Below are 26,752 nucleotides of genomic sequence, written 5' to 3'. Positions count from 1 at the left end.
TAGAATCAGCGGAATTAACACATAGCAGAATGTACAAAGATATGGTCAAATGTATGATCACATTTCAGAGTACACGAAAGTGACAAAGATATAAACAGATTATAGAGAGAAAATAAAGACTCAGTAATTTTAACCAATAGAAAAGTACGCAAGAGCCACTGATACGGACAAATAAAAAATAAATCAAGCTAAGCACTATGAATATACAACAGAGAACACAAAAAACGCATCAGAACCAGGAACACATAATCTGTCATAGAAAAATCGAGGTGATAGTCTGATGTATTACACCCGGCACCTGTGGACATTTGGTTTTTACATTTAAATAGGCGTAATGAATAATTATAAACGTTTATACATTTATTATTCAAGAAATTCTATTTGTTCCATTTACAAAATTCAGCAATATAATATTTCTTTATTCAGAATATAATGATATTTTTTTTATGTTATTTTCACTTCGCTGGTTTTGGTTAAAATTCTGTAATATGTGACTGAACTTTCCTATTGCTAAATTCTCTATTTCATTGAAGATACCGTAGAAACTTAGTTTGCTTTTCTTTCATTACAAGTTATTTTGCGTTATAGGCTGACCTAGTCAACGCTGATCACCGACCTCCAGAGGACTGGCCGTGTCAAGGTCAGGTCATTCTGACCTCCTACTCCACACGATACAGACCTAAGCTAGACTTAGTTCTGAAGGATATCAATGTCACTATCAAACCCGGAGAAAAGGTAGAAAACTATGGATTACCAGAACGATTGCAACAGAATAAATTCCTTAAGATTCCTATCGTTCTCTGTTGCTTTGTAGCTCACCAGATCCAAAAGCTCAAAAGAGTTTCTCTGATCATCGTCATCTGTTCATTTTTAATTTTTTTTTTTCGATCTCTCCAGATTCACTTTTGCCCATTTCAACCAAACTTGGTTCAAACCTCTTTGGGAGGTGATAAAATCTGTCAAAAAGGGGCCGAACATCTTGTCAAGGGAAATGATTAGTAGCTTGTGTTTTTTTGAGTGTGTAATTTTAAAATGTTCTTGTCAACACCCACAGAATCCTAAATAACACAACTTTGGCGTATGCTTCCTAATTGAGTGTAGATTTGTCTTCAATCATGGCTTTAGGACATTACGTATGGGTCACAGGAAATTGTGAAAGATCATTTAAAACCCTATGAAGAAAAGAAAGGCTACAATGTCATATTTATATAGAAATATCCCCCTATTCTGAAGATCTAAGTTTGTAAAATCAGCCCCCGGGTGTCCACAATAGGAGGACAAAGTTGAAATGAGAAGAAATCAGAGGAAGAGTGAATACATTTAATCCTTTTTATATACAAATATCCCGTGTAGTGAAGTTTGTCTTAATCATTGGCTCTGGAGCTGGTGGAGTTACATTAGGGTCAAATCTTTACAAAAAAAAAAGATCAAAGAAAAAATGTTTTTTCAAAATTTTATATTGACGAAAGGTAGGTCAACTAAAACTAGTCATAGACTTGCCAGCATATCTATATAATGGCAATTTTATTATTTTAAAAGACTTTATTGTTTGTGTATAGGTTGGCATTGTTGGGAGAACAGGAGCAGGTAAATCTTCCCTGACTCTGGGTTTGTTCCGTTTGATGGAACCAGCTTCTGGGAACATAGAAATAGACGGAGTCAAGTTAACAGATATAGGACTTCATGACTGTAGATCCAAGCTGACTATATTGCCTCAGGTAACAATTGATCCCTCTGATGGATGATATGACATTCTGCACAATTGTATTAATTCAAAAGTATGGATTATTCTTAGGAGAAAGAGAGAGAGAGATCCTTTCAACTACACATATATTTTTGTCTAAAAGGATCCAGTGTTGTTTTCTGGAACTCTACGGATGAACATAGATCCAATGGACCAGAAAACTGATGGAGAGATTTGGAATGCTCTTGAGCATGCTCATCTGAAATCTTTTGTGCAGTCTCTGCCTGCTGGATTAGAATCAGAGTGTGGGGAGAGTGGAGGGAACCTCAGGTACTGAAATGTCAGTCTTAATGCTGCAGTTTGGCTAATTTGCTTTTAATTTTGATAATTTTACAGAATTTACAGTTACATAAATGAAGATGTACTAATAGTGAATTAAAAAGATTATGAAAGTACTATTTCTATTACAGGAATGCGAACAGAAGGAATGTAGAAATGAAATTTACTAATTATGATCAAAGCCCAGTTTATCCTCAGCTAGGTAAACCTCTGAAGGGAAAATTAATACAGTATATTTGGTATTGTCCTTTTCAGTGTGGGTCAAAAGCAGTTAGTTTGTCTGGCGCGGTCTCTGTTGAGGAAAACAAAAATTCTGATTCTGGATGAAGCCACCGCTGCTGTAGACCTGGAGACAGATGATCTGATACAGAGGACGATACGTGAAGAATTCCGGGAATGTACAGTACTGACCATCGCACACAGGATCAACACAGTGATGGACTACGACAGGTATAAAACAGTATCTTAAGAGGATTCCATAAAATTTACTCCAAATAAAGGACTATACTATTAATGATAAAGGTCAAAGAGTCTAGATTATTAAAACATGTTCGAGTATATTACTTGGCCATAAATTTCTTTTGAAGTTATTATGGTAAAGGAAAGGAATTTATGATTGTTCAATATTTGGTTTATACTTGTATATAAATGTATATAATTAGTGTTTACTTAATTACATTTCCTAAATTAATTTAGGTCTTATTGCAACATAGTGTTCGACATGCACGATCAGTGCGAATGTCCATTATTTGTCAAAAGTAAATATATACATTGTACACTATCTCATGAATAGAGGATGATAAATATCATGATATATTTTACTTTCTGAAGTGTTTTCTTCAAATATAGAATGATAAAAAACATTTTACAGTGGACAGATTTGCTCAAGTTATATAAATTGTATGTGTTTTTTTTAAAATAGAATTTTGGTTCTTGACAATGGTCGTCTACTGGAATCAGACACACCACAGAATCTGATGGCCGACACTAAGAGTCTGTTTCATGAACTGGCCAAAAATGCTGTCATTATAAAATAAACTATCTTCAGCCACTTTTTTGTACTGGGTTGCATTTTTATTACCCTCTACAAGGTATACTGTAACTGTTTCTTTCTTGGAAATGAAAGTGGATGTGCATGCGAAATAAGTTAACGATTTCCGCTTGTGGGAATATTTCTCATATTGTCAAATTTATCGGATGCTCAAAATTTCACACTAGGACTTGACTAATCTAGTTATATTTCATGATTTCTTGGATTTAATCCACCGCCGCCATCCCCCTTCTCTTTTTCCAGTGTGTTAAGATGTCTCTGGCCTCAATATCTGTTTTCTTGTAGTTTAAAGAAATTAATAGATTTGTAAATATTTTCAAGTAAATAAAAAAAAGTATTGAAAATTTCAAAATACTTTTCTGTGCAAATGAAGAAGATATTTATTTAAAAAATAGTCATGCAATTTTTTTCAGTATCTATAAATTTCATAAAATTATGTGAAATACTCATATAAAGAAGGTTTTTAAAAAATGTGCATCATTTAAGTCGGACATATATCCATTTCCATCTAAATTATGATAACTTAAGAAATCAATATACAAAACTTTCTAAACTGCATTATGATTTACATGTTCAAACATGCGAATCTTTAGCTCTTTAGAAGAAAAAAAATTGGATGACAGGTCGAAAAACTACAAATGCAAAAAAAAAAAAAAAAAAAAAAAAAAAAAAAAAAAAAAAAATTAAGGTATTTCATTAAATGACTTCATCAGACTCGGACATGAAAGTGTATTAAATGATTTAACATCAAGTAGCCCATGTATTGTGGAGAAACTAAATCAATTATTATCCATGAACACTGATTGCAAGAGTATCAAATATGTTTAAAAATAAAAAAAATAGAGTACTTTCCCATTTTTCGTTTTTCCAGAGGAAAATGTGGTATTTTGAGCTATGCTATTGAGAAATTATTTCAATTATCAAGCAAAAATTTAAACCTTTAAGTGAAATTTAATACACTTTCATACACGCAACTGTGTATGGCACCGGATATATATATATATATATATATATATATATATATATATATATATATATATATATATATATATATATATATATATATATATATATATATATATATATATATATATATATATATATATAAAATACAAATAAAGCCCTTTCATGAGGTCGATCCATAGATATATCGACTTCACAGAAAAGCATATCAACCGAGCACAAATTGCGAGGTCGATATGCTTTTCTGTGAAGTCGATATATCTATGGATTGACCGAATGAAAGGGCTACATTTGTTATTTTATTTTTTTAAAAAGATTAAAAAACAAATTTAATTTGAAAAAAGAATAAAGTTTTCATCTCTCTTTTAACACATAGACACTAGACATCAAAACAAAGTAAGATATTTTAATGACACTGTGTATCTTTCATACTGAATGAATGTAAAATAAAAATTAAATGCTAATGTTATTTATGATTTTTTGTACAAATTTATGCTTGATATATTAAACATTTATGTTATCAATGTACAGTAGATAAACACCTAGGGCATTGTTACGTCATACCCATTATGACGTCACAATTACAAAGAGGAATTGCTGTATCTGTTTTTAGAAGCTCCGGGTCTATCCGAGCTTTTAGGTTACCTGAGTCACTCAGTTGACCTATTGCTATCCGTTTTTGTCTGTCGTGGTGCGTTAACATTTGAACATTTTCAACTTCTTCTCTGGAACCGCTGAACCACTTTAACCAAATTTGACATATAGCATCTATGGGTGAAGGGAAACAGAAATTGTGAATTTCATGGTCCCTTCCCTGCCCCCCTGGGGCCCCAGGGGTGGGGCTAAAACCACCAAAATTAATGCAATCTTTAAAAATCTTCTTCTTTACTCCTGGACATCAAGCAGTCATACTGTTGGCATGATTGTGATAACCATTGAGTCCTCTACCAATATTGGGAAATCATGGCCCCAGGGTCAGGGGTTCTGGTGCTAGGGTGGGGCTATATAAATCATCTAGTGAAAATCCATTTTTTTTTTTTAAATCTTCTCTGCTCCGGGGTATTAAACAAAGTATCTAATACATAGTTATGATGAACAAGACTGCCTCTTCGAAAATTGTGAATTTCATGTCCCTTAGGGCGAGGGTTCTGATGTTGGGGGGGGAGGGGGGAGGGTATTGATTATATAGTGAAAATGCATTAATTCTTTGAAAATATTCTTCTCTGCTCCTGGGTATTAAACAAACAAACTAAGTACATAGTTATGATGAGCAAGGATGCCTCTTTTAAAATTGTAAATTTCATGGCCCCTCGGTCAAGGGTTCTGGTGTTGGGGCAGGGCTCTATTGTTTAAATAGTAAAAAAATGCATTAATTCTTTAAATATCTTCTTCTTTTCTCCTGGGTATTAAACAAAGTAACTAAGTACACAGTTATGATCAGCAAGACTGCCAATTCCAAAATTGTGAATTTCATGGCCCCTGGGTCAAAGGTTCTGGTGTTAGGGTGGGGCTCTATTGATTATAGTGAAAATGCATTAATTCTTTGAATATCTCTGCTCTCTGCTCCTGGGTATTAAACAAACTAAATACATAGTTATGATGAGCAAAGCTGCCTTTTTCATAATTGTGAATTTCATGGCCCCTGGGTCATGGGTTCTGGTGTAAGGGCGGGGCTGTATTGATTATATAGTGAAAATGCATTAATTCTTTGAAAATTTCTTCCCTGCTCCTGGGTATTATTTGAACAAACTAAGTACATGGTTATGATAAGCAAGGATGCCTCTTCCAAAATTTTGAAATTCATGGCCCCAGGGTCGAGGGTTCTGGTGAAAGGAGGGGGGTCTATTGATTATGTAGTGAAACGGCATAATTTCTTTGAAAATATTCTTTTCTGCTCCTGGTTATAAAGCAAAGAAACTAAATGTATAGTTATGATGAGCAAGAGTGTTTCCTCCAGAATTATGAGTTGCATTGCCCCTGGGTCAGATGTTCTGGTGTAAGGGTAATGCTCTATTAATAATTTAGTGAAAATGCATTAATTGTGTTAAATAGTCCTGTCTGCTCCTTATAGTGTTGAGCAGATAAACAAAGTGCATAGTTATGATGAACAAGGGTGCTTCTTACAAAATTTTTAAAACTTGTGTGGTCCGAGGGTCAGAGGTACTGGTGTTTCGGGGGGGGGGGGCTATTGATAATTTATATATATATATATATATATATATATATATATATATATATATATATATATATATATATATATATATATATATATATATATATATATATATATATATATATTTATATATATAGTGAAAATGTGTTGATTCTTTGAAAATCTTCTACTAAGTGCATAGTTAAGATGATGAGGGTACCTCTTCCAAATTTGTGAATTTTATGACCCTGGGTCATGAGTTCTGGTGTTAGGGTTGCGTTATGTTGAATCTGTAGTAAAAATACATTGTTTCTGTAAAATTCTTCTCTGCTCCTGGGCATATCAGAGGCAAACACTGAGTAAATGTTTTAATAAGCAAGGGTATTTTTACCAGATTTTTTAACATCTGAACCATTTGGTCAAGTGTTCTGGTCCTGGGCAGGGCTCTATTTATTATTTATTCTACTGAGAGAAGTTGTTCCCCTTTGCCATTCACTTTTGATAATTAATCACTGTAAATAAAGTGTTTGAAAGGTTAATAGAATAAGAAAATTATGCAAGAGTTTTTATCGTATAATGCAAAATGTTCTTTCTTAGTTTCAATGATCAAGTAGACTTGTACTTAATAGATAAATAAAAATGAGATAAAAATAACTCATTAAACATTCTTCAAAGACCAAGAGAGGCCAATATAAGGAGCTATAATATGGGGTTAAAAATAGTACAGAAGCACAAATAGTTTGTTCATAGTCTGCATGTTGATAGTGATAAATGGGGAAATTAGAACTTAATTTATGAGTTGTTACTGAATACTAAACTAATTATTTCATTGATCCTGATCATCCTATTTCTTTTGCTGTTGGACAACAAATCTTCATCTATCAGTTTATTTTGTACTCTGTGGGTCATCTAAATTGTTGTATTATACTCAGGTGACTGTTAAGGTCCTTGGGCCTCTTGTTAAAAATTATCATTAGATAGTCCATGTCTATCCGCATTTATATACCTCGACACGTGATGCCAAACGAACCAATGACAATTATACAATATCAACACAAACGGGCTACCTTACTTGCAAGTATATTGCACAACAAGAAGGAAATACTAAAGTAATATAAAAATTCTTCTTCAGAGAAATAATAGATAAGAATATTGAATTCAAGTTGAACAGTGACATGCCTGAACTCTGCAGAAACAACACTCTATTCTGGGTACGTGTATATTTCTCGTCTCTATAATAGTTCAAAATGTGCATGCAACATTTTAATATGTTACCTGTGAATTATCAACATGTCTCTGAAATGCTATCAGTAAACCGATAATTATTTACCTGAGACAAAATACTGTACGCAGTTCACGCAGGGGTCACTTTAGCAAAACTTTAGAAATGGAAGTGCTTCTGGCTGTTGAAAAAATTGTCTTGATACATTCACACTGAATTCTATACAATTTTATACTATTCATAATTAAGAATTAAATTTTTCAATTTTTTAATACACAGGATTGAAGCCGAATTCAAATCACATCTTAATACATTCGGCAAACCCCATATTATGAAGGAAAAAAAAAATCAAAGGTGATAAGTAAAATATAAGTAATTTGTTTGAATCGTTAAGTAGACACATTGTAGAAAAACACGAAAAAAAAATATGACTGCATAAAAATGTACTGCCCTAAATTCACTTACTGACTTGACGAAATCTGAAAAGTATAAACAAATCAAACACTTGACATCATGATAAATAGACCCATTCAGCGAAGGCCATGCCGATTCTTAGAGAGCATACGTATTATATCTTTTTCAGCTACATTTCTAAATATGCGTTTGTTGTTTATAAGCCATAAGGCTTATCAGATTACATAATCATTAGGCAATTACAAAATAAAGGTTTATAAAAAGAAGGAATGTACATAAATAAAATATTTTACATTCACTATTGTGTTATGATATATTTAAGACTCTTGACACTATCCCCAATGTGATGCACATGATTCAGTTGTTAATAAATTAGTCTTAGAACATGGTGTCAGAAGTGCCGACTTCACAGCAAACATTGCAAGATAGCAAAGGATTTATTTCATAAGCATAAACCCTACGCACACATTTAGTGAGGACAAGCGACAAGCGAGACGTTTGTGAAAGCCTAAATGACTGTTTGATAAATATGAGTACATGCAGTGATATTTTGTGATGCTAGAACAATCACGCGGGAACTGCAAAGAAAGAACTGAGTGAGAAGGATTTATGTTCTTAACTCTGGTAGGAAAACTTTGATATCCCTGACTTTTAGTGAATTTCATCAGACTTGTTATTAAAGAGTCTGATACTGGCATACTGATTATCAAAGAAGATAACAGAAAACGACTCTAACTGCAGAGATAAGACATGGTAGGCACACACGTGCAGGAGAGAAAAATAGAAATCACATGATCAAAACATGGCAGCATCAAACTTCCCAGTACCAGACAAAATGGAAGTTAGGGGAGATCTCAAAAGTAATTGGAAATTTTTCCAGTCACAATGGGAGAACTATGAAATAGCTACACAACTTTGTGAGAAAGATGACTCTATCAGAGTTGCATCATTACTGAGCATTATGGGCAAAGATTGCTACAGAATTTACAGACATCTCGCATGTCTGAGCAAGACCGCAAGAAAACAAAAACCATACTTGAAACTATCAGAAAACATTTTGAACCACAAGTAAACGTGATTTATGAGAGATACATCTTTAACACAACTGACCAAAAGCAAGGAGAAACATTAGACCAATACATAACAAAGCTAAGACAACTATCTGACTCCTGTGAGTTTGGAAGCCTCACAGATGATATGATAAGAGACAGATTAGTTCTGGAAATATATGACAACCCAACAAGAGCAAGGATGCTAAGAGAACCAAAGCTAGATCTCAAGAAAGCAATAAGCACGTGTAGAGCCAGTGAAGTTGCACAACAACAACTTAAGAAGATAGAATCTGAAGGGACAAAAGAAAGCATTCACTACAGTTCAAGAAAGCCGGAAAAAGCAAGAAAATTTGACAATCAAAAACCAAATGCTTCGAAATGCAAATACTGTGGAGGAAATCATGCTAGAGGCAAAACAGCATGTCCAGCATATGGAAAGAAATGCAGCAAGTGTGACAAGATGAACCATTTTGCGAAAGTCTGCAAACAAACGCTACGAAGCAATTCTAAGAAAACAGATATCAGAACAACAGAAAGAAAACCTGGAAGACGCAGAGTGCATTTAGTTGGCGAAGACAACAGCGACTCTGAGGATGACACTTATTCTAAAGATTCAGCTTTTAAAGATACACACAGCATTGGATCAGTACAGTCCACAGGAAAGCAATGGTTTGTCAACATGAAAATGAAACTTGCAGAACAGAAAAATGTAACTGAAATGAAACGCCAAATAGACACCGGTTCAACATGCAACCTTATCAGCTACAGGGACTTTTGCACTATTGCGCAAAATGGAGATCCACCAATGCAAAAGAGTAATTCAAAACTGACACTCTATGATGGGTCACGAATGAAACCCATTGGCCAGGCAGTAGTGAATGTTGAGCTAAATGGAAAACAGTACAAACTCGAATTCCAAATCGTAGATGTTAAGCAGTACCCACTATTGTCAGCAGAAGCTTGTGAAAAGATGAAAATCATTCAGCTGAATGAAAACGTACATTCAGTAACTGGGAAAGCAAAACACAAAGAACTTACAAAAGAGCAAATACTGACCGAGTATAAAGATGTCTTCACTGGTCTAGGATGTTTACCAGGAGAGTATCACTTAGAAATTGATAAATCCATCACTCCATTGCAACACTCGCCTCGAAGAGTAGCTGCTCCACTGAAAAGAGCATTAAAGGAAAAGATACAGGAATCGGAGAAATTGGGTGTCATCGCTAAAGTGACACAGCCAACAGAATAGATAAGCAGCATGGTTGCGGTGAAGAAACCAAATAAGCTTAGAATATGTACAGATCCCAAAGATCTAAATAAAGCACTGAAGCGCTCGCATTATCCAATGCCGACAATCGAAGAAATTCTACCACGCCTCAGCAAGGCTAAGGTATTTTCAGTACTCGATGCTAAAGATGGATTTTGGCAAATAAAACTAGACAAGGAAAGTAGTTTTCTAACGACATTTTGGACGCCATTCGGAAGATACAGATGGATCCGTATGCCCTTTGGAATATCTACAGCGCCAGAAGAGTATCAGCGAAGACAGCATGATGCTCTCAATGGATTTAAAGGAGTAGATGTCATAGTGGATGACATACTTGTTTTCGGCTGTGGAGACTCAGAAGAAGAGGCATTAAAAGACCACGACGAAAACCTGCGAAACCTTCTCAATCGTGCACGAAAAGTTAACTTAAAGCTTAATAAAAGAAGCTCAATCTACGCTGCAAAGAAGTGCCATATACAGGACACTTGTTGACAAAGGAAAGATTAAAGCCGGATCCAGAAAAAGTCAAAGCAATTCAAGACATGCCTCAACCTCATGATGTACAATCTGTGCAACGATTCCTTGGGTTTGTCAACTATTTGTCAAAATTTCTACTCCATGATTTCTGAAGTCTGCGAACCCCTGAGACGTCTTGTAAACAATGAATGGGCATGGCAATCAAAACAAGAGGAGGCGTTCAAGAAAGTGAAAGAGCTTGTTACAAACTACCCAGTACTAAAGTACTACGACATCGAAGCAGATGTCACAATACAATGCGATGCCAGCGAAAGTGAATTGGGAGCAACACTTTTACAAAATGGTCAACCTGTCGCATTTGCATCCAAAACCATGACACAAACACAACAAAGATACGCACAAATTGAAAAGGAATGCCTCGCCATTGTACTTGCTTGTGAAAGGTTCGACCAGTACATCTATGGACGAGAGAAAATCACAGTGCACTCGGATCACAAAGCCCTAGAGGCAATCTTCAAGAAACCCCTTCTATCAGCACCTAAACGCCTGCAAAGAATGCTCCTTAGGCTACAAAAGTACAATATAGATGTAGTCTACAAGCGAGGTAAAGAACTACAAATAAAGAACTACTAAAGAATTGCCGATTTTCTCTCAAGGGCTGCACTGCCTAATCAAGAAACAACAAATACATAATCTCAGTATGAAATATTCAAGATTGAAAAAGAAGAAATGCTGATGAAAGAACTGGATGACATGGACTGCACAGAATCCATAAACATTTCTAACAAAAGTCTGCAAGAAATCAGAAAATACACTGAGACAGACAATGCATTGCAGACATTGAAAACACTCATAGTAAAAGGGTGGCCTAACGACAAAAACAGTGTACCAACAGAAGCAAAGGAGTATTGGACCTACAGAGAAGAAGTTACAGTTCAGAACTGTGTACTATTCAAAGGTTGTAGAATCATTATTCCAAAACTACTGAGATCCAAGATGATGTCCAAAGCACATTCTAGTCACCAAGGTGTTGAAGCTTCCCTTCGTAAAGCCCGATATTCTATCTACTGGCCTGCAATGAACAGCGAAATCAAAGATTATACAACAGGGTAGCATCTGCAATGAATTCCAATCAAAACAAACCAAAGAACCATTAATGATACATCCGATACCAAAGCTACCATGGAGCAAAGTAGGAACTGACCTATTGTCGATCAGAGACAAGGATTATCTCATTACAGTCGATTACTACTCTGACTTCTGGGAACTCAACGAACTCTCTTCTACTTCAGCAGATACCATCATCAAATGTTTGAAGGAGCACTTTAGTCGTCACGGGATTCCAAACACTGTCATAAGCGACAATGGACCGCAATTTACAAATGACACATTTAGGAATTTTGCAGATGAATGGGAATTTGAACTTGCTACCAGTTCACCCTACCACAGCCAGTCAAATGGAAAAGCGGAATCTGCCGTGAAGATAGCAAAAGGGATCATCAAGAAATCAATGAAAGATAAGAAAGACCTTTGGAGAGCCATATTAGACTGGAGGAATACCCCAACTCAAGACGTGGGCTAATGTCAAGAAGAACAAGAGCATCTCTCCTGATCACATACCAGCTTCTTAAACCAGAAATTCCTAAACATGTACCAACCAAGATCAAGATCAAGAGACGGAAGTCGAAACGGTATTATGACAAAGGAGCACGACCACTACCCGAACTGCGCACAGGAGATTGCATCCGAGTAAAACCAACCAGACTCGGAGATGATAAATGGAAAATGTATTCAAAAACACACTTTACCGCGTTCATACATAGTAGACATTGATGGAACACAGTATCGTAGAAACCGCAGGGACCTGAGCATCTCGAGAGAAGTACCACCTCGTGATGACCTACATGTGGACTATCCACAGGAAGACATCTGCAATCCTGACAAAACAAAAGGACCAACAGTGAAGGACAATCAGATTTTGCAGCCAAGTGTCCGAAGGAGCCAGAGAACAATCGTGCCACCTAAACACCTTGCCGACTATGTGTGCCAATAGATTTATTTTCCATCAAGACTGTAAATATGTTGTAGATCAAGTTAATCTTTTATGTTAATGATTTTTTTTTCTTTTCATAACAACGTTGTGCTCATTTATGGACCGTGGACAATAATTTGCTGTTGTTTTTTTCCCTATCATTCAGAACATTTTTAAGACTATAACTGCTAAATTTCTTATCAATCGTATTTTGAATTTGCTATTCTGTAAAAAAGAGGGGATGTTATGATATATTTAAGACTCTTGCCACTATCCCCAATGTGATGCACATGATTCAGTTGTTAATAAATTAGTCCTAGTCACAGCAATAAAAAGAGAACACGGTGAAGGTAATGAACAATGATAAATCTCATAAATCTAAAGAAAACACGAATTTTTAACATGGCAAAAAAAACAAAGCAAAAAACTTGGACCCCTGGAAACCCCAGAGGTGGAATCAGGTGCTTAAAAGGAGTAAGCATCCCTTGGCTCTAAGACCATAAACTGAGAAAAGACTCAAGACAAAATTTCAAACCAATATAACTTATGGAATAATTTTGACAATGTAACAAAATTTCCATTATATATTTGAATTTAAATGTTATACAAATTGCAAATTTTTAAGGAATTACATTGAATAAAACTCGAGATATTAATAATCAAAATTTTGACTTAAGTCTGTTCTTAGTTTATGGTCATAACAGCTGTGAGCTTTCTGTTTAGATGAGGTAAACGGAGTAATCCGATCAGAACAGAAATCACTCTATGCAGCTGTTTCACACTTGTGGCTGTTATTTAGCTTTTTATTTGGTTAAGACTGTCATAAATTACTTTAATGCTGACTGTTTAAAAATAATTCATTAAATATCTGTGATAGTAACTCTATCGTAGGATGTTATCATTTCCCTTTATATCTATTAAATCACTAAATGGAAATTGAATAAAACTTTAGTAGTTGTTTTGGTGTTTAAATGAATACCTTTTTGTTCAAAAAATATGTCTGAGAGGTTTGGTTAATAAATATATGTACGCTCTTTAAATTGATTCGGTATAATAAAACAGTTATAGAATAAATTTGCAGGAAATAGCAAATGTATAGCCTCTCTTGGCAAAAATCAAATTCCCTCTTTGAGTTCGCCACTATGGTTTACGTTGATGTACTGTAGATTTCTGTAAAAATTAGATTATAGCTAAGTATAGTAAATCAAAATTCTATAGTAGTCATCAAATAAGTAAAAATATCAGCATTTTCCATAGTAAGCACAATGCGTATTATTCGCTATAGTGAATCAAAGTATGACATTGAAGAAAACGAGTGGTTTTTTTTTTTTGTTTTTTGTTTTTTTTTTTTTTTTTGCTATGTTATACTCATTTTGCATTCATGCATGCCATGACTTGAAGAAAATATCATACAAAGGGAGAATAATTTGTGTGACTTTTTGTAATTGCAGGACTGGAACCTGACTATAAGAGGGGAGAAGCCATTATTTTCTCCTTGCTTCCTTTCCTCTGTTCCTGTGTGGGTGATCCATGGCTGGATATGGATTGTCTCTCCTTTCTATATGTATTACCTGATTAGACAGAAAACAAGTCCAAATCCTCTAAGCTGGAGAATCATCTTAAAAACGGTAAGCGAAATTCGATAAGATTGACCATACAAACTTTCTCCGAGGAAAATTGTCGTACATATTTGTAAGCTCTTTCTGCGTCTTAGGCACTTTTTTTGTAAATTTTCATTAGTGCTACCCCCATTCCCCCAACCCTCTCCCGAAGAAAAAAGAAAATAAGAAAAGACCCATTTATATAATGAGTAAAATCTGTGATCAGGAGTATTTAAATTATTAACATTTCCGATGCTGAAAGTGTGATTTCTTTTCTTGCAAGAGTTTAAAAAAAAAGATTTTAAAATGCTGTCCAATGCCAGTATAGACCTGGTCAAAACTGGTAATCTGTCTATTTCTTCAGTTATTATTTTTATTATTATTATTTTTTATTATTATTATTATTTTTGCAAAGTATAAACATTCTATGACATGTTACATTTTGTATAATTATATAAACATAGGAACGGAACGATTGTACATGTATTTGAAATTGATAGATAACAAATTATAAGGTCATGATAGAAATTATACAACAATAATAATTTTAACAAATATAGTTAATAAAATACACGTATCAAGTATACGTAGATTGATTGATTGTATGTTGTTTAACGTATCATTCGAGAATTTTTCACTCATATAGAGACGTCACCATATACCGGTGAAGGGCTTGAAATTTTGACCTTTACTCGGCATTCAGGGCCACTGAGCAGTGAGGGATCTTTATCGTGCCAACGCCTGCCATGACACGGGGCCTCGGTTTTTAAAGTCTCATCCAAAGGACCCGCAACTTTCACTACAAATTGCCGAGCGCATGGCGAAGGAACAGTTGCTACCCATTTTTTATCGACTTAGGTCAGTCGCGGCCGAGATTCGAACTCACGACCTCCCGATCACGGAGCGAGCGCTCTACCAACTGAGCTACCGTGAACGGTAGTATACATAGAAGACAGGTCTATCGCGATTGTTGATAGTTTCTTATTTCAAAGGCTTATAAGATATATTTTCCTAGATTACACAGTTCTTTGACATTATTCACACTTAGGAATTGACAATTAACACTCATAAATGCTTCATCTGGGATGCATTAAGCACCTCACGCTTCCAAAAGGGGTGGGGTGGGTTGAGGGTGGGTAAACACCAAATATTGAGTATGTTAGATTGGCATGCATCATTGCACTTTCTCAAACTAAAATTTTTCCGTAGTATTTATGAAAAAGATTTATTTATATAAACGAATATGAAACTATATACATATATTTCTGAAAATCATATTCATATGCACTTTACTGAATATACCTGTATGTTTATTTTTCAGATCGTTCTCACAGTAAACCTATGGTGTTAATTGTTGATATATTTCAGTTACTCCTGACAATTAATATTGTATTATTAATTGTTGAGTGGATAGTTGAGGATGCGTCTCATTATTTGACATGGAAGACAGCTGTATTCAGCTGTACTCTGCAGATCATTACACTGGTAAAATCTTTAGACAGGTTAAGTATGCCTACAATAACAAGCATTCTGAGAGTATTGCATTAGCAATACTAGTCCCCTACCGGCAAGTGTAATCTGGTTCCGTTCCCGTTAAGAATTGAAAATGCCATAATTCCGTCAAAAATTAATGAAGCTGGACGAAATGCAAACTTGATCTGTAACTAATCAAGGTAAAGCCACATACCAAAAATCAGCTCAATATCTGCAAGCGTTTAGAAGAAAATTGCGGAAAACCCCTAAAAATTGAAAAGGCCGTAATTCCGTCAAAAATCAATGAAGCGGAACGAAATGCAAACTTGATCTGTAACTCATCAAGATACACTCAAATACCAAAAATCAGCTCAATATCTGCAAGCGTTTAGGAAAAAAGTGCGGAAAACCAAGTGGGACAGACTGACAGACAGACAGAGGGACAGACAGACAGACAGACAGACTCAGAGGAAACCTATAGTCCCCTCCGGTTTCACCGGTAGGGGACTAATAACACAGCGATTGTATCCTAATGCCAAAATACCTGTTTTGTTTGAGCAAGTGTGTTTACATGACAAACTATACTTAGGAGTCTTGAATCATATTTTTACATAAAAAATGCATGTCTCCGATAGAAAGTCAAATTAGTAATTAAAGTAAGTTTCCAAAATTAAAAAAGGTACTAATTTTTGTAAAATCGCAGCCTTTAAAAGATGCAAGCTATATTTTAGAGTTGTTCACTGTAGTAAACATATTTTAACGAGTATGGAATCGTTAGCCAAAATTTACAAGTCAGAGTACGACATTTTCAGATAACCCAAGCATTATAGATTTCAATGTGTGAAATTTGGTTTATCAATCATACATTAAGATGTAATATAGAGATGGTAAATATAGATAAATATCGTTATCCATAGTTGAAGCCCATAACATATAGTTGAAAATTAATATTGCTAGTTTTTGTGAATTAAGCATGCCAATTCTATTAGATAAATTTTCTTTATTCTTTTTTATATGATTGTGATAGTATAACTTTGAAAATCTACATTAGGAAATTCCTATACATTGTATATTTTTAATCATATCTATACATTATATTTTTATTCATATCTACATTTTTTTTCTTTCAAAAAAGTAACTGTGTATAAAAAAAGAAGAATGGAAAGGAATTGTGTGTCTCAAATATTTTTGTCTATGCTTTTTATCTTGCTTTCTCTCTCTCTCTTTTAAAGGTTTTGGTGGGTTTCTACATTTATATGGAGCGATGGAAGGGCTTTGTCACTTCAGGGGTTTTATTCATTTACTGGACTGTGGCCATCGTAATTAATACTGTCCCACTCTACCACAGAATTCTCCTATCGGTAAGTACATATATGAATATATCAAAATCTGAAATACACTGTGTAAATATATGAGCTGAGATCATTATTCTTGGTACTGAACTAAAACTAAAACACATATTAGTTGACAATATGATGTTTTCGTTTACATAGACAGACGTGATAATTATTCGCTTAAACTTTACACGTGGTAGGTGATTGGTGATTATTAATTAAGTATTTTATACTCAGACGAATATTTAATTGGAAAATATATTTGTTTTGATAATATGCATATTTTTCTATTTTCTGTGTAATTTCCCAGAATGAAGGTAGTGTTCAAGGGGTATTAAATTATAGACCAAGAATAATGGAGGAACTGAGTAATACTTTTAATCAACCGGTAAAAATATATAGCATAATTATTTCAATTTCCAGTCTGGACAAAAGATTTAAGATTTATTTTTGTGTCATTTCAAGGGCATTTTATAAAGTTAGGCAAAAAGTTCTTTAATCTAAATTTAAAATTATAGAATTAGTGGTAATGTATTAGTGGTTAGAATGAGAATGAAGTACCTGAGAGACAACAAAAAGTTGCAGATGGGTTTACATCAAACCCTTGAAACAATAAATACCTTCCTCAGCATTCTGTATTGGGGCAATTCCTAATCCTTTTGTTTGTTTAGGATATATGTGATGATTTCATTAATAATATATGACCTATTGCTGATGACACTTCCTTATATGCAATTCTCAGTCAATAATATCACAAATACAAGACAATCTCTCACTATTGATCTACAGCATATGGATAAATGATCGGGAAAAATTGCCTGTTGACATCAATTTAAGAAGGAAATGTATAAATTCCTGTAAAATTGTGTAAAGCGTGGGTCAGAAATTATTCAGTATAAATCTCACATTCACATAAGTCTCTATTTCAAAAAAAGAAATCTTATGAGGACATTGCACATACAGTAAATCTATGAAAAAATGTACTCAAAATGTTATGTATAAGATTACGCGTAAAAGACTTGTTGTTGAGATTTTTTTTTTTCTAATTAGACATGTTCTAAAATATTCATATATTTTTTGCTCCAAAAAAGACTCTAAATATACAATATTATACTGGACAATTTAGAAAATATACAAATTGAAGCAGGCAAAATAATCCTGGATGAAGATCTTAAATCCCTTCTTCAGTATTCTGTCATGTTTATGTTTCTAATATTTAATATTCTGGCATAACATTTAACAGAATTCATAATAAAAATGAAGTTTTGTCGCTAACTGATCGGAGCTCCCTGCATTTAGGACCCTGAAGATGTTTACTTTTTTGCCATTTTTCACTATATTACATCTCCGGTATTGACATGTCCATCGGGACTGTCGTTAAAGGAAGAAAAAGAGCAAGAACACATAAGAGAATTTTGTTTTAAATGTTTAATATATAGGCACTGTAAGGTTTATTTATAATTCAAAAGTTTGAAAGCAACAGTTTTGGAATAACCTTAGGAAATCCAGGGTGTTAACTTCAACTCGAAGTATGTTGGAATACAAATCTAAACCTTTTTTATGATTAAGAATGTTACAAAGTTCACAACAGCTATTCCTATGTTAGCAATTTACTTTTAAGCAACCAACTGGTTGAATAAGAATTATTATCTTCCGACACACGTGGTGGCTTAAAGAGCCTGTACAACATCCATAATCACAAACACTAGCTCAAGAGAAAAAAAAATCAAAGTATTCACCTGTACTATCTTCTTCAAATGGTCCATTAAAAATGCAAGTCTATATATATATATATATATATATATATATATATATATATATATATATATATATATATATATATATATATATATATATATATATATATATATATATTTCCAAGAATATTTTCTTAGTTAACCTACTTTCTATAGAATTTGTATCTAACTAAATTGTCAGGTTTTTCCCCCTGTCATTACGAGGGATACTCCGGAAGTCCTCTGTCGTTGGCCCTGTTTTTTACTATCTATGTAATATTGATTTCACTTTCTTACTTTTTTCTATTATTTCCAGGAATATTCTGGAAGCTGTCTGTCATTGGCCCTGTTTTCTACTATCTATGGGATACAGTGGATGCTGTGGTTTTTGTCCTGTTTTGCTGAAACTCAAAAATCCAAGGACAAGGTATCATTTTTACTTGTAATTTGAAGGGAAGCAATTTTTTTTAAATTCGGTTTCAATATCAAAAATACTCAGTCATTTTTTTTTTAAAAATAAGTCTTTATTCTTACTTGTTGATTGGCTGCACATTAAAATGAGCACCACGACTTCTTGTTCTAAAATATCAAATGAAAATAAGCGGTACTTAAAAAAATATTTGATCTGTTATCATTTCTGAATTAAACTGAAATTGTACATTTATTTAAAGCACTGATATCATTATTTCTTTACATATACCAACCGTAAATATACCGTTCACGGTAGCTCAGGCGGTAGAACGCTTGCTTCGTGATCGGGAGGTTTTGAGTTCGAATTCGGCCGCGACTGACCTAAGTCGATAAAAAATGGGTAGCAACTGTTCCTTCGCCTTGCGCTCGGCACTTTGAAGTGAAAGTTGCGGGTCCTTCGGATGAGACCTTAAAAACCGATAAAGATCCCTCACAGCTCAAAGGCCGTGAGTGCCGAGTAATGGTCAAAATTTGAAGCCCTTAACCGGTATATGGTGACGTCTCTATATGAGTGAAAAATTCTCGAATAGGACGTAAAACAACATACAACCAATCCAAAAAAAAAAAAACCCGTAAATAAGGAATTTGGTTTTAATGCTAACCTTAATCTTTTTTTTATAATATATATGTTTAAATTCTATGAAGATATGTTTCTGTTTTTGAAATAAAACAACTTTGAAACAATTACTTTGCTTGATTGAACTACTGAGTTTAATAGATGCCTAATGATTTGCATGCCTTCTGTTCTTTTTCATCGTCTACGTAGAATCCTTAAATTTCCCCCTTTTTCTTAAATCAAGTATTTATTTTATCATTAATCTACTAGCAATAGAAATATCCATATCAATAAAACATACCCAAAAGTCAAATTGCCGCTGGAAATTTTAGAATTATTTGAATTTGATTTAGTTTAAATATGATAATTGATAGTTTATTGTAACATGCAAATAAGAAAAACATGTTTAAGACTTTCAACCAATCATGAAGATCAAATCGCCTCTAAGGAATAATAGAAACTAATTAGCCTATGTCGTCTCTTATCAAAAACTATAAACTATTTCTATATTAATAAGCATATTTAAAAAGTCACCGAGAATTTGATTGAAATAAAAATCTTTTCTGAAGTTTAAAAAGCAATCTCTGAACAATTTAGCTAATCAGAGCAGTATTTAAATTATATAAAATTCTCAAACAAATCTGCATTTTCTATGTACTACCAATTGAAAAAAAAGTGTAATTCCATTTTAATGAAATAAATGATATTTTTAAAATAAAAAAAATGGATGTACTTTATTTCATTCATGAAGTAAATAAGCATCTACACACTACAACAGAGAGACTATATTCTGTATTGTTAGGATTTAGACAATTCTGTAAGTTTACTCCGATATATATATATATATATATATATATATATATATATATATAGATAGATAGATAGATAGATAGATAGATAGATAGATAGATAATAAATCCAACTACAGAAGTTTATAATTTCCTAATTTACTGCTGATTTTACATCTTTTCAGGGGAATAGCCCATATTCAAAATCTTCCTTTCCGGTCAGGCTATTTTTTTCCTGGACTTTTTGGTAGGTATCAAATTGGACACTCAATTATTTTGAAGCAATTATTGAGCTGAACTGCCTGCAACATTCAAATGTTCACTGTATGTTAGTTTTAAGTTATCATGGTGTATTGGCTCTAGACGAGCTTTCGAAATTTACTTCAAGGTATACAATAGAAATATAGTGTATGAATAGATATTTGGACGGTAATTTTAATATGAATTTTTCTATTATACGTACATTAATAGGGTTTTAACCAAAGGATACAGAAGAACTTTAAAACAAGACGATATTTATCCCTTAGATTCTAATGACAGAGCTGATTACCTGTTTACTAAATATTCAAAATGCCGGAAACGCTCAGAAAATAACAGACGGAAGCGGTAAGTTTGCGCGCAAACATCTTTTGATTATCTCAAGAATTTATATGCATAAACAATTCTCAAAAATCATTAATGAAGATTTAATTATGGTTTATATTCTCTGCAGTATTAAAATAAAAAAGGAACAAGAAGATGCAGGAGAATCCTTGCTTACTGAGGTTGGACATACACATTATTCCGACCCTCGTACTTCCAATCAATCCCTTTTGACCATCCTTTTAAAAATTTTTGGATGGGAATATCTAAAATTCCATCTACTTACTACACTCATGCTTGTCACTAGATTTACCAACCCTCAATTACTCAGGTAAGAATTATAAAATTACTAGATTTATCAACCCTTAATTACTCAAGTGAGAATTATAAAATTATTAGGTTTATCAACCCTCGATAAGTAAACAAATGAAAGAGTTTGAATATGATTTTGCTTATATTGTCACAATAAGTGAAAAGATATATCAATTATAACGAATCTAAGAACCCATAGGGAGAGGAAGCTTAACAGGACATAAAACACATTTCTCTTGAAAGTGGAATAAACTTTTTTACACAAGGTACTTTTTTTTAAATGTGAAAATATCCTTGGTAAGTGGAACAAATGAAATTTTACAAATCAAATAATACATTTCTCTGCAATGATTGCAGCCAATGATTCACGTATTAACAATCAAAGAAAACATTTTATTGTTTAATGAAATCATTTTCAAAATATTGAAAGTAGCTTTGCATTTCTTTTCACTGCACAATTTGAAACATAATAATGAATTGCCGTTTGGACAATTTTAGAGACCAGTCTTGGAATTATGTTAATTAATTTATTAGAATAGCTGCATAAAAATGCTTCTATTTCCTTGTACATATTGCTTTCAGCTTACTTCTAGAGTTTATAGCAGAACCTGGGACAAACCAGCTATGGTGGGGTTATATGTTGGCCGTATCACTTTTTGTAGTATCAGTGATAGAGGTTTTCCTTCACTATCACTCTATGTACACGGCCTGGAACCTTGGGAAAAGAGTCAGTGCTACACTAATGACTGCACTGTATAAAAAGGTAATGAAATTAATTATAAACTTACTAACACACTTTCTGGTTCATACTTTAAATATATCAGTGTTTTCTAAACCCTTTATTGTTGGTTTTCTCAAATGAGGAAATGGGTGGGGATACCAGTTCAACGCCCTATGTTTATGGTGTACTAAAGTTTGAAGGAAGTTATGTTTTTCCTGCGGGTATTATTGTGTATATTTGCTGTCGTACAAACCTTCTTAAAAGTGATGTATTCAAGTCTTCGATATATTCCAAACATCTTTTTTTTTTACGTCTTGGTACTGAGTGATTATTAGAAATGCACCTTCTTCCACAACTTCGTCTACCCAGACTAAAGCGCGATGCAAGTGAATAGATTTTACAATCATTTCCTGAAAATAGATGACTTAGCAGTCAATATATTAATATAAGTATAAATTCATCAGCAAAATATTATAGAATGATAATTGCTTATATTCTTATTCAATGTCAATTTGCAGGGTGGAATTTGAAACCTTTACAAATATAACTTTCAGTCCTAGCAAAATATTTCTGAAATCTTTAAGGCATTGACAGTAAGTCGCAACTCAAAGCAGACCTCATCAGTTGGTGAAATTTTAAATTTGATGTCGGTCGATACTTCTACCATTCAAGACAACATGATGTTCGTCGGGATCTGGATTGAAGCACTTGTGGAGACAATGCTGGCTCTTTATTTTCTGTATGAGATCCTTGGTTATGCCATGTTTGCAGGATGTGGGGTTTTGGCTCTTTTGGTACCAATGAATGCTTTCCTTGCCTCTAGAACATTTAGGGTGATGCAGGAACAAATGAAAGTCAAAGACTGGAGAATTAATCTTTTATCTGAAGTTATCAATGGCATAAAGGTATAGATCCAGGATATGTTCATTCTTGGAAACTGCTAATTTCCTTCAGTTGATCAATTGATGTTAACAAGATTAAAATATCTCTATGTTGTAGGTCTTAAAGCTGTATGCTTGGGAAATGACTTTTAAAAACAAAATTATAGATGTAAGAAACAAGGAACTTAAAAAACTACTGCATTTGAGGGTCTTAGAGCGAATCTTGGAAACACTTTTTCACATAACACCTGTTATAGTAAGTAATTCTGCATCATGTATGTAGTAGCTAATTCGTCTACATGTACGTGTTACAATTTGCAGCAGCAATCCTTTGAACATATGTGCATGTAGGTATAATTTGGTATAATTCTATTTTTTTTTTATCTTGTAGGTGATATTTTCTACGTTCTTTACATACGTTCGCATCAGTGATAAACCTCTTGAGGCCAGGACAATATTTGTCTCTCTTTCTCTATTCAATATTCTAAGATTTGCCATCGACATGATACAAGTGGCTCTACGCAAAAATTTGAACTTCTTCGTGGCAGTCAAACGAATTAACAAATTCCTAAACAGAACAGATATCCAAGAAGATGTTGTTCAAAGAAATTTCAAACAAGGTAAACTGTCTTTTGTTTCAGTTTTATTGTTCTTTGTGTTTTCTAGAAACGATTAACCATCGGTATTTTTAATTATGCCGAAGTATTTTTTAGAGAAAGCCATTGAAATCAGAAACGGTGTGTTTGCTTGGGATGGCAACCGTATCCTAGAAGAGTAAGTCATTTGACTGAGTCAGTCTAATATATGTAATATTTAAATTGAAATGAAAAACTCAAATTATAATTTCAAGTCTACTGATGATTTAGCAATAATCTTGACCTTTTTACCTTGCCCTATGACAGTTAACCTCAGAATCTATAGGGATCTCTTTTGTGTGAATTTTAAGTATGCATGCTATACACACACACACACACACACACACCCTCTCACACACACACACACACACACACACACACCCTCACACACACACACACACACACACACACACACACATATATATATATATATATATATATATATATATATATATATATATATATATATATATATATATATATATATATATATATATATATATATAATTCTCTTAAGGATACATAACACAAACAAAAATTTGATGCCTGGATTGATAAGTTTTCTTTGGTGCTTAAATATGCGACTTTGGTTTATTTTCTATATAATACTATACAAAATTTTACACATATTTTTTAACATTGCGACAAAATCTTACAAAGTTCTCCCACTTTACCTAGTAAACATCATCCAGGTTACTTATTAGAATATTAATCTGTGAGAAATATTGCTAATTTCTTTTAAAAAAAGTTTGTTTGTGTTATTTATCCTTAATTTATCATCTGTTTTAATATACAAAGACTTTTCTCGAATAAAGGTCTATGCCAAAAGGGTAGGACTATTACCATGGCTATTAATTATTGAGTGTTGCAATGCAGTAAATCGTGTATTTTTAAACGTAAAAATAACACATATATTGAGTCACAATTCGAGGACAACATCTTTGCATTTAAGATTAAACTCAAAACTGTTTATTTTAAACTGACCTCACATATGGTACAAAAGTCAAGTATATTTAGCATGCATACTTAAAATTCACACAAAAGAGATCCCTATAGATTCTGAGGTTAATTGTCATAGGGCAAGGTAAAAAGGTCAAGATTATTGCTAAAGAAACTGGGGGGATAAGCCGTGCCATATGCCTACATAACGATCGATAAAAAAACAATAAATTCATTTTACAAAAATTTCACTTTTTGTTGAATTAATGTAATGCTTATTACCATTTGCCTACAAATTTGACAAAACCTGAATACTGTAACAGCGAAAATGAATTTGATTAACACAACAAAATGGCATCACCTCAATTTTCACAGAAACTGACATAAATTGGATGATATAACTACATTTTTTTTAATAGAGTGGGTCATCGTACCATTTTTTTTTGAGAACGATTAATGAAAAGCAATGGAAAGATGTTGCTTTTTACACTTGCAAAAATTTGGTATGAAGACCCACTCTACATAAAAAATAAAGTTAACTTACTTAAATTTTCACCGTGGTCTTAAAAAATTCTAAGTCCAAAAACGCTTGCTAAATATAGAGAACTGTATGCTTTTTAAATAGACATGTAAGTTGACTCCGTGGTCTAGTGGTTAGCGAGGAGCTCTTTAAAGGGACGTTTATTGAGGAAAGTGTTCGAGTCATGCTCTGATTTTTTTATTTTTTATTTTTTTGTTTTTTTTAATTTTGTTTTACTTTATAAAAAATATTTTCACTGGAAATAAAATATATACATTTAGTAATGAACTTATTTACAGTAAATAATTTAAAATGCCGGATAAAAATTATAATAGATATTTGAATACTTTTATTCCCGTTTTTATTTATTTTAAATAAAAGCGCTTCTAGATCACCATTATCATTATATACGATGTTAACATTTTTATAATATCTCCACAATAAGTGTAAACACTCAATATGCAGAATAATTAATAGAATTAATAGAAGTCCTTACCCCTGTTAGACATTTGTGACAGTAAATGAAAGTCAACTGTTTAGCTGGTTTAGAATATAAATATCATTTTGAAAACTACGGTAAACAGTAAAATGCTTAAGTAAATTCGAACAACTGAGAGATTTTTTCCAATAAATGTTCTTGCATAGCCGAAAAATGAGCATGGGCACATGGCTCGTCTTATCCCCCCCCCCCAGATTCTTTAAAGCATACTGAGGGGCCCTGTAAAACTTTGTAGGTTTTCTGGTTTCTTTAAAGTAATTACCCAAACAGAGAGAGAGAGAACCTCTAGAGAAGTGTGACCATTTTCGCCATTTTCATTTTGAATTTTATTCATTTTTTTTTTTAATTTATTAATCATTGTGCAAACCCATTTACAATTTCCAACTATCCCGGGTCAGGATAGTTAGTATAACATAAATAACAGAGTAACAAATATTTATTATAGCAATTCTACAAATGACACTATCTTATTTTTAAACATATGAGTTTTCGTTAACTTCATTAATAAGTCCATATTTTTTTTAATATTATTTTTTACATAAGAGAGTAACATATCATTTGTTTCAGTTTTGTTCTGACATCTACAAAACATTTTAAATTTATATATCTTATACGCTAGGAAAGACACAAAGGTATTCAAAAATTGTAATTTGGAATTCTTTTCAGAATAAAACCCTAATATGACATGTTTCCACTGTATATCAAAATTTAACACAGAACTCAGATTTTTCCATAGTATTTGAACATGTGCACAATCAAAAAGTAAATGTCTAATATCTTCAATTTCATCACACATATTACAAAAAGCAGATGTTCTGTATTTGCATTTAAAAAGAAAACTGTTACAACATAATGTATTATTTAACAATTTGTAATTAAATTCACATATTCTTTTGTCATAAATGTCTTTTACTTTGTTTCTATATATAAATTTCCAACTCTCTTTGGCAACAGAAAAAATTTTTTTAAACATTAATTGGTGACTTGGAGCTTTAAATTTCTTAAAGAGTAGATTATCGTAGAAACATTTACATTTTTTATCTTCAATACA

The 26,752-nt window shown here is 33.0% G+C and overlaps 2 protein-coding genes across 2 annotated transcripts in view; both read left to right on the top strand.

The window, feature by feature from the left end:
• Nucleotides 1-3,078, top strand: part of LOC133197010 (multidrug resistance-associated protein 1-like) — a 52,089-nt gene extending 49,011 nt beyond the window's left edge. Inside the window, exons 25-29 of the mRNA XM_061332850.1 lie at nucleotides 589-735; nucleotides 1,560-1,718; nucleotides 1,848-2,014; nucleotides 2,279-2,473; nucleotides 2,946-3,078. Of these exons, the coding sequence (XP_061188834.1) occupies nucleotides 589-735; nucleotides 1,560-1,718; nucleotides 1,848-2,014; nucleotides 2,279-2,473; nucleotides 2,946-3,060 (783 nt within the window). The 3' untranslated portion in view covers nucleotides 3,061-3,078. The remainder of the gene's footprint in view (nucleotides 1-588; nucleotides 736-1,559; nucleotides 1,719-1,847; nucleotides 2,015-2,278; nucleotides 2,474-2,945) is intronic.
• Nucleotides 3,079-7,310: 4,232 nt separating this feature from the next.
• The window catches only part of LOC133197648 (multidrug resistance-associated protein 1-like), a 42,446-nt gene continuing 23,004 nt past the window's right edge, over nucleotides 7,311-26,752 (top strand). Inside the window, exons 1-13 of the mRNA XM_061333766.1 lie at nucleotides 7,311-7,400; nucleotides 14,105-14,281; nucleotides 15,623-15,739; nucleotides 16,960-17,088; nucleotides 19,114-19,224; nucleotides 20,798-20,859; nucleotides 21,084-21,218; nucleotides 21,325-21,525; nucleotides 22,089-22,269; nucleotides 22,812-23,132; nucleotides 23,227-23,364; nucleotides 23,500-23,728; nucleotides 23,822-23,882. Coding sequence (XP_061189750.1) covers nucleotides 7,365-7,400; nucleotides 14,105-14,281; nucleotides 15,623-15,739; nucleotides 16,960-17,088; nucleotides 19,114-19,224; nucleotides 20,798-20,859; nucleotides 21,084-21,218; nucleotides 21,325-21,525; nucleotides 22,089-22,269; nucleotides 22,812-23,132; nucleotides 23,227-23,364; nucleotides 23,500-23,728; nucleotides 23,822-23,882 — 1,898 coding nt within the window. The 5' untranslated portion in view covers nucleotides 7,311-7,364. The remainder of the gene's footprint in view (nucleotides 7,401-14,104; nucleotides 14,282-15,622; nucleotides 15,740-16,959; nucleotides 17,089-19,113; nucleotides 19,225-20,797; nucleotides 20,860-21,083; nucleotides 21,219-21,324; nucleotides 21,526-22,088; nucleotides 22,270-22,811; nucleotides 23,133-23,226; nucleotides 23,365-23,499; nucleotides 23,729-23,821; nucleotides 23,883-26,752) is intronic.

This window comes from Saccostrea echinata, unplaced genomic scaffold (genome assembly GCF_033153115.1).
Source record: "Saccostrea echinata isolate AGI-Se365-2 ecotype Australia unplaced genomic scaffold, CSIRO_AGI_Sech_v1 ptg000030l, whole genome shotgun sequence".
In the NCBI taxonomy this organism is placed as follows: domain Eukaryota; kingdom Metazoa; phylum Mollusca; class Bivalvia; order Ostreida; family Ostreidae; genus Saccostrea; species Saccostrea echinata.
The sequence above is the reverse complement of the archived record's forward strand: the minus strand, read 5'-3'. Positions and strand labels throughout refer to the sequence as shown.